The 10000-nt window shown below is 38.2% G+C and overlaps 1 protein-coding gene across 1 annotated transcript in view; it reads right to left on the bottom strand.

Moving 5' to 3' along the window:
- Positions 1 to 5009, bottom strand: part of LOC113806648 (uncharacterized) — a 9264-nt gene extending 4255 nt beyond the window's left edge. Inside the window, exons 1-2 of the mRNA XM_027357811.2 lie at positions 4290 to 5009; positions 2875 to 2981 (exon numbers count right to left, since the gene is read on the bottom strand). Coding sequence (XP_027213612.2) covers positions 2875 to 2981; positions 4290 to 4997 — 815 coding nt within the window. The 5' untranslated portion in view covers positions 4998 to 5009. The remainder of the gene's footprint in view (positions 1 to 2874; positions 2982 to 4289) is intronic.
- Positions 5010 to 10000: the final 4991 nt, after the last annotated feature.

Here is a 10000-nt window from a genome sequence, read left to right as displayed (position 1 = left end):
ATTTTATCTGGGCGGCTTAATGCCTGCAGTCGCGAGTCCTCGTCATTTGGCCTGCGGCGATCTTCTGGAGATGTTCGTCTCACGGCATTGCCTTGGCCTCACGGCATTGCAAGGCGATCCTGCTGCTTTGATGCCGTGTCGAATATCCACGTCCATTGTATACATCATGAACCAGTTCATACACGTAAGGGGCAAAATAGTAAGAGAAAAAGATAAACAACAGAGAGGGGGGATGTTAATCAAGTGCTACTTAGCCGATGTTTTTATATTATTTGTTTTTAATGAGGTTATTTCATTTATTTTCGTTTTTTTAATTTTGTATTTTTCAAGAAGAAAAGTGAGGGAGAGGAGAGTAGCGGTTCTCACGAGCTGACGAACTACTCACCATCTCAGATAGATAGGAAAATAGATAAGGGAAATGACATCGGCACCCACAAGGATAACTTGAACCGATTGTCATTTCAGAAAGGAAAAAAAAAATTGTAAGTGCTTCATTTCCACTAATCACGATCAGCAACACCACAAGGCAAAAGAAAACCCATAGGCTACGACACAACAAATCCTATAAAAGAAGATTTGATTTTACAGTGTCTGTCGAACTGCATAGAAGAGTGTGTGAAATGATTGCGTGTATGTTTTAACTTATCATGGCAGCAACATCGCGGGTAAAAGAGATAACCTGCAATTACGACACAACAAATCCTATTGATGAAGATTTGATTTTACAGTGTCTGTTGAACTGCGTGTATGAGTGTGTATGTATGTAAATATGAATGTGAATAGCGTGAAGAGAGAGTGGGCTCACACGAAAAATGGATCACAAAAAAGAATTTTAACTTTTATTTTAGCAAATGTTATAATCTTTAATATGTTAGAATAACAATAATTTCAATTACCACAAGAATTCATTAAATGATATGCGACTTAACGTATGCAATTATGACTGGTAACATGAAAAAATATTCTTTTGCAAGCTTGCGCAATGCAAGCATCCCAGTTCATCCATATTTTTTTTTTTTTACGTTATCCCCGATTATTTAATCGTAATTACGGATACGCTACAAAATCTGACAGACTGAGGTATTATATCTCGCTTACGCATGTAAAGAGTGCCTTAGCCTTCATCGACAGTGGGTTCCCTTCTACCCATATTACCTGAACGAAATGAAGCGACTAAATGAGACTCGAAATTCTATGTTAGTCTTTTACTCTACAATCTGTGAATGGCGCACGCGGCTACAGCTCGCGAATCACACAATCGTCGGAATTTTCTGGACATGCAAGCGGTAAAGAAAGGTGAGAAGAGTGTAATTACTAAGCGAATTAATTCGAGCTTAAACCCTAGTCCTTTCTCTAATCAGACGGTTATACGGGGCTCACACCGACTCAATATGTATCAATATGTCGATCGAATGAGTTATGCTTCGGTTTCATTATACCTACTCTCAAACATCGAGTATTGCGACCTATTATTCATTACGAAACCCCATGCATTTTTGGCACCATGAAAGGGGAAGATCGTTACGCCAAAAGAATGTCACCTAAATAGTAATGACTGCATAACTACTACGTTTCCTCCCAGCCTGTGACTGTAAGTGAAAGTGAGGTCGAGGTGGGGTGGGGGTTAACTGTTCACTACAGAGAAATAAATGAAATGTTGTTAGTGAGTGCAAATAACGAAATCAATAAGAGAATAAAATAAACCAAAGAGTCCAAAACGAGTGAAATTCTACAATCAATTAACGAAATTCGTACAAGAAGAGAAAGGAATACACAGAATTCGTAAGTGATTGCGAATCACAAAAAGAATATCCTCAGCTTGAGAGAAACTCAAACAAATTTTAAATTCTTGAAGTTGAAACAATATGAATAAATCTCTAAATGCGAGAAATTGAACGATATTTCAATGTTTGTGACCATAGATCTCACATTGTCCTGAGTAAGTGACCTCAGGTCAAGATAATTGACAGAAAGTTGCACTTCTAACCTGCAAAACCAACGTAGGACCGGTTTGCTTAACACATTTATGGGGGAAGAAGAAAGGAATAAGAAAGTATTGACCCATATGTGTACTTACGTAGTTTTGTAGATTTCTTCTTCATATCGCGATGATTTTGACCAGGCAGTCTTTATTTCTTCGGAGATGATTAGTCGTGCTTCAGGCCGAAAGGTTGAAGCTCACACCGCCTGCCACCAGACTATAAAAGGTTCTAAAAGGCCTTCTATATTGTGTAGTTTGAAGCGACTGGTCGCGGCTAGTGAAACACTGATGTTGCTGTCCTCTTTATTTCTAAGAGTTACACGCACTTGTAAATGAATACACGGGAATCGCAATAAGAAGAACGCACTGTAGCTGGGGGTGCTGACGGGAGCCCAGGCCAGCGAGCCCAAGCCTGGGCGCGGCCACATGGCTTGGTGATCGCCCGGTCACGGGAAGGATCACTGAAGGTCTGAGAATGGGCGTTGAATGGACTAAAGGGGGAGGAATTAAGGGCTCCTTAGTGCAGGAGGGAGGTTGAAGCTAGGGGTAGCTGGCTACCTAAAGAGAAGGAAAGTGTGAGAGTTATAGGAGGGGGGCGAGGCCCCTTGCTTTGTTTTTTCTTTGGCGGTTTTCATGCCTTTATTGGGTCAATGTTGGCCTTCCTTATACCAGCGGCGCCAGCGAGCGTAAGCGGGCCGCGCGTCCCTTGGGCCACGCAGCATAGACGGGCCTTGTGGCATGCTAAGCAAACTGGACCACGCGGTATTGGGACAACATGGCATAATATGCAATATGCTGTATTGCTGAATACGGTCACGTGGAGTATGCTATACCCTCCCTTCTCCCGGTCCCTCCCTTGGCCAAAGCACAAACCCCTTGGTCCTTAAACGTACCTGTTGGTGATGCGAAAGCCCGGAAACAGCGGCGTCGAAACCTCCGAATTGTCCCACATCAGCTTGGTCAGGCTTCTCTCCAGCTCTGGGTACGTCAGGCTTTCGTTCTGGCGGCGGGTTAGACCATGGCTGACGTTAATGGATACATGCATACACACATACATATATACAAACACACACACACAGACATATATGTACACAATTTATTTGTATGTGTATGTGCATATATATATATATATATATATATATATATATATATATATATATATATATATATATATATATATATATATATACATACACACACACAGACTCACACACACACACACACACACAGACACACACACACACACACACACACACACACACACACACATATATATATATATATATATATATATATATATATATATATATATATATATATATATACAGACACATATATGCACAAAATATATTTGTATACACACACACACACACACACACACACACACACACACACACACATATATATATATATATACATACATACATACATATATATATATATATATATATATATATATATATATATATATATATATATATATATATATGCACACATACACATTTGCACACACCTATATGAATATATATGCACGTATGTAGGCATATATATATGAATATATATATATATATATATATTTATATATATATATATATGTATATATATATATATATATATATATATATATATATGTGTGTGTCTGTGTGTGTGTCTGTGTGTGTGTGTGTGTATGTGTGTGTGTGTGTGTGTGTGTGTATATATATATATATATATATATATATATATATATATATATATATATATATATATGTGTGTGTGTGTGTGTGTGTGTGTGTGTGTGTGTGTGTGTGTGTGTGTGTGTGTGTATGTATATATATATATATATATATATATATATATATATATATATATACATACAAATACATAACCGAATATAAGTATATGTATACAGACACGAATACACGATATACATACATACATATATATATATATATATATATATATATATATATATATATATATATATATATATATATATATATATGTATTTATATGTATGTATACACACGCACACACACATATATACATATAAATGCATGTATATATATATATATATATATATATATATATATATATATATATATATATATATATATATATATATATATATATATATGTCTGCGTGTGTATATAAATACATAGGTATACACATATAAAAACATATCGTGGTGTGTATATGTCTCTGTATGTGTATCGCCACATAAATAGGGCAATGATAGCAACAATGCAGACAGAATGAAATGATAATAATAACTTCCTCTCATTCCATACATTAATATTGCAAATCTTTTAACAATAAAATACACACCTTACAGTCAATCTTGTAGCGAAATATCTCGTCAGTCCTTTTCAATAAATTCATGAACACGTATCTAATTTTGGAATCCCCCATGAAGTAGATCCAGAAGGAGCCCTTTCTTTCCAGCCTCCTCCTGACGCAGGCGGCGAAGGAGGCCGGCTGGTCGTAGGGCGCGATGACGCACGGCACGAAGGGCAACACGCCTCCACCGGCGTCGATTCTGCTCCTCCCTCGGGCGTGCGGCCGCGCCTGAGCCTGCTTCGTTCCGGCCGGGGCTTCCTTCTCTCCTTCGGGGTGCGCGAAGGACACGAGTTTGGGCAGAAGGGCGCCGAGGACGCCATAGTCGTCCGTGTCAGGCCCTGAGGAGGACTCCCTCTTGTGCACCAGCTGCCGAACCTCCCTGGCAGCGGCAGCGATCTCTTCCTCGCCATAGGTCACGGCAGCCCTGGGTTTTGTCCCGGGATTCACATGGAAACCGCTCTCGTTCACAAGGACGCCGTTCTCGCTGGTTTTAACAAGGCTGAAAACGTTCTTGGTAGGAACGCCATTAATGGTGAATAGTGAGCGGCACACGCCAACGTCTGAAATCTTCGTGCTTGTTGCAAAGGTAGTGGTAGGTCTGTAATAATCTCCTTTTTCAGTGGATATAACTTTATAAAAGCTCACCACTGAGGAACACACAATTGCCAAAACTAAACATCGATGTTGTAGCTCCATCACGCTAGAAAAGAGCAGGCTAAACACTGTGATCAAATGGAGCACCAGTTAAGAGGAAAGTTATCTGATAAATGGATTGCTTGGACCCGCAGTAAAGCAATATTTTTTTTCTGGATTCGTATTAAGGGGAACAAGCCCACCAAAACAGTACCATTCCAGATTTTAAGCTCCGCAACAACATGCAGTAATAACACTGTCTAACAATATATAACGAAAGACAACTATTTACAGGTTGTTCTGCTGATAGATCTGCTGGCCACCTTTTACCTGAATCTGGGGAGAGGAAAATGAATGCAAAATTTTGTTTTTGCACATTCCGTGATGTTCCTTACCTATAACTTTTTTTCCTGTTTTCTGTGGACAGAATAATGATCGTGAGGATAAGGAAATCCGTAATTTCCATGAAGTGTTGATATTTGCCATTATTGACATCATTAAGACATAGCGCGCCACGCACTAGGAGGAAAAATTATATATCTATTTTTAGATACAGAATTAATTTCCGAGTCAGTATCTGTTCACCGTTCGTGCTAATAGCTTGAATGATAGACTGAATTTATTTGGAAAGGAGTTACATAGCAGTAATACACATCACATTAGAATAACAGAAACTACAAGGAAAAATTATGTATCAATGCACATGCCCATAGGGAGAGAAGAAATATTTTCCTGTATGAATGGGAGAGACGGAGAGGGGGGGGGGTATAGATATAGACAGACAGAAAGAGATTGAGAGAGATAGAGAGAAGTATATCAGATATTATGAAAATTCAGGAGTAAACACACGAAAGTGTATTTATGCGAACTTATGTACTGAACCGCCCTGCCCTCGGCTAGACCTTGCCCTTGGCGACCATACACACGTACGCACACACACACACAAACACACACACACTTGAATTTAGTGTTTTAGTAGTGGTGAATAAATAGGGAGAGGATTATAGATGTAGAATGATACATCAATAAACTGATATAGATATATATGCATACAATACATAATCACACACACACACACATATTTATATATATTAACACATATTTGCGCATACATCTCACTCTCTCTTTACCTATCTCTCTGTTTACCTATATATCAATGTGCGTACATACATATAGGCACAAATATATACTATATATATATATATATATATATATATATATATATATATATACACACACATATGTATATATGTATGTATATGTATATTTATATATATATACATATATATACATATATACAAATATATCTATGTATGTATGTATATATTTGTATATGCACATACACACGTATACATTATACTGTATATATATATACATATACATATATATACACGAGTTCTTACAGGTGTCGAATCAGTAGACAGATTAATAGTATGGAAATGTTAAAAGTATGAAAATGCAAGATCATTAAGTAAATGGTGAATCATGTTTTAAGTGACAGATGATAACAGATTGTCTCTCAGATAGAAAATTATATTGCAAAAAGATAACCTAATCTACGAAAGAGTTATACTGTAAACATATTGTGCTACTATCATACATCATTTTATAAATATCATATCGCTCTCACTCTTTTTTTTTTCTCTCTCTCCCTCCCTTCCTCCCTTTCTCTACTTCCCTTCCCCTCTTGCTCTCCCTTTATCTATCTGTCTATCTATCCATCTATCTATCTATATATTTCATGATATACACTACGGTACTCCTCGCAGTTCCAGGTCCATCACAGTAATGCCAGTGTGTGAACCATCCGCCTGGACCCTGGCATCCAAAACATACCTGTATACCCTATGTTGGAGATGTGGCATACGTCAAGGATACAAGAGAGCGGTGAGAATGACAGTGATATACGTAGTGGCAGTAGTGATGGTAATGATAGTGATGATGTGGGCTATGGTGATAGTGATGATGATGATGGTGGGGTGATGATTATGGTGATGATACTGATAATGTCGATAATACTGAAGATGGTAATGATGGTGAAGATGGTGATGGCGGTAACATTGATAGTGATGACAATGATGGTGAGTCTTCTGTTGATGATAATGATGAATTTAATGGTGATGATGATAGTCATGATGATATTGATGATGACAATACCTTTGATGATGATATTGATAATGACTATAACATCGTTGACACATACATACATATGTATGTCCATTCCCTCGCCCACACAAACTTATATATATATATATATATATATATATATATATATATATATATATATATATATATATATATATATATATATATATATATATATATATATATATATATATATATATATATATATATATATATATATATTACTAAGAAGTAGCTACACTTTGTAGATCCAAAATATGAATCATAAAAATATTATTCTTTTCTTCATAAACTCAATAAGCACTGTGAATAATGTCGATTCGTCTTTTTTTCCTTAACAAAGAAAATAAAACATATTTTCTCATGAACCGTATTCATATTGACAAATGTAGAAAGGTATGAATGAGAACGAATATCTTCTCAATACATATTCTATCTTCTACCTAATATAGTTTTCATACTATAATCCTACAACTCAATGGTACAGGATACAATAAAACGTCAGCTATAAACCAATGTATGTATTGGTAACAAAAGACATAAAACAGATATCTAAGGATGGATCGAGAACAGTATTAGCCTCCTTCTTTCCTCCTTCTCACACATACTATTACCAAAGCCTTCTTACTGTTACCCTACTAGCCTCTTGCCCTTATCTCATACTAGTCTACGACTCCTCTCTTCCCTTCCTTCTACATCTTTTTCTCACCATTATCACTATTCTTTCTTTCCCTCTATCTATTATCGACAACGGACGCTATCATATCTTTAAATAACCGCTATCTCGTTATTTCCGTCATCACTTCCGCTCACGGTATACAAATTTCATTAAAAGACGAGACAACAGTTTCGAAATCCATCCTCTTTCTCCGTCTGGGAAGGGAGGGAGAGTAATTGGGGGACATGACATGTATTTCCAAAAACATACCCAAGTGCGCGAGCGCGAACACGCGGGCACAGTGTGCGTATGCGTGTATGTAAATAGTTGATCATGTGCAACAGAATGTCTCAGACATCCCTAAGACGGAATTACATGCTAGGTTAAGTAACATGGTGACGAGATCATACGTCGTACCCGGTCCCGCGTGCATATCGTCACTGCAGACGAGAGGAGGACCTGTGTAGGCCACGTCGCCAACCAACCCTCGACGGTGAAACTCGTTGCACTCCTCGGTCTCCGCCAGGTTGATCGGGAGGTTCGAGTCCCACCACCACAGTCCCGGCGTGGACGTTACAGGAATTAGATGGTCCCTGAACGACCACTGAGTGGTCCTCTGGCCTTAGGTCGTGCCTACTGTCGTTCCAAGGAAGGTGTTCTCCATCGTTTGCAGCGCCATTGTCATGCAGTTGGTTGCCGAAATCACGATCTTGCGTGAATGGCTGAACCTTCCGTGCATTATTATTCCAGTCGAACGATCCCTGACTATTCGGTCCGTGCTCGCTGGCCCGGGAGTCTGTCTGCTGTCCGGCTCGAGGGACGAAGCCATGGCCTTCTCTGTTGGCTCGCATGAAGTGCAGGAACGTCATCTCACTCCATTCGAGGTTCGCGTTGCTGAAGGCCGCCATTCTGTTGAACTCGTACAGGGTGTGAGGACGCTGTCGGCTCTGGGACAGCACGATGACTCGCGTGGCCTTCGAAATCTGCAGATAGATTCATTTGAATATACATTGGTATTGTGTACGAAGATGAATAAACACACGCACACGCGCTTATGCGAACTCTTATATACTTATTTTTTCTCTCCTAATCTCTCACTTATGCCTTCCCTCCATTATTTCCTCTCTTTCTCTCGTGTAGCGGTAACGCTCTAGTTTAGCAATCTTTCTGGCCTACGTTCAATTCCCGCTCCGCCAGTGGATGGTAACCCCAGCCATTCCTTACACACAGTGGGTAATTTAGCAGCAACAATAAAGAGAATAACCAATGTAATAAATGGAATAAAACTAAATTATTGTTAATAATTATTATTCTTTTCACCCTTTCCCTACCTCTCACTTTCATCTCTCTCCCTCCATATCTCCTTCTCTATTTCACCCCCTCCCTCTCTCTCACGCGTCCTCCTTCTCCCTTTCTCTCTCCTCTCTCGCGTGCGCGCTCTCTCTCTCTCCCTTCTTCCCTCTTTCTCATGAACACACACACACACACACACACAAACACACAAACACACACACACACACAAACACACACACATAGACTATCTTTCTCTCTATCTCCTATTTATCGTCCTCTCACCTTTTCCAGACGAGGCACAACGTAGCGGTGCATCTCGAGCATCATCGCCAGCACATCGTGTATAGAGCGACTTATGTTTTCAAACAAGCGGGTCTACATCAGCATCCAGGTAGTGTAGCCTGATGGCATTAACAATGAGCCTGGGTATATCTGCAGATTAAAGGGTGTGTGTATATATGGGCATCTATATGTATCTGTATCTGGCTACACAGACTTGTACGCCTACACACAAATATGTGTATATCTATCTATCTATCTATCTATCTATCTATCTATCTATCTATATATATATATATATATATATATATATATATATATATATATATGATATATGTATCTATCCTTCCATATATATATGTATATACATATATGCATACACACATATATATACATACACACATATATATACACCCAAGCATCCGCAAACACACACAAATCCAAACACCCGCAAATATATATTCAAACACACATACATGAGTACATACCTGTATATATATACCGATAAGCATTTGTTTTTTAATTATCCACCTATTGATGTTAATGATTCTTCATTAAAATGACACACTCAACGTTGATTATATGGACAAAATAAGCAAGTGTATTTGCTACAAAATAGGATTGGATACGCCGAATATCTATACAAATATATGTAATATAGACAAAAACATATATGAATAGATACATATAT

Source organism: Penaeus vannamei, chromosome 4, assembly GCF_042767895.1.
Source record: "Penaeus vannamei isolate JL-2024 chromosome 4, ASM4276789v1, whole genome shotgun sequence".
Classification (NCBI taxonomy): domain Eukaryota; kingdom Metazoa; phylum Arthropoda; class Malacostraca; order Decapoda; family Penaeidae; genus Penaeus; species Penaeus vannamei.
This window is presented reverse-complemented; position numbering and strand designations above follow the sequence as displayed.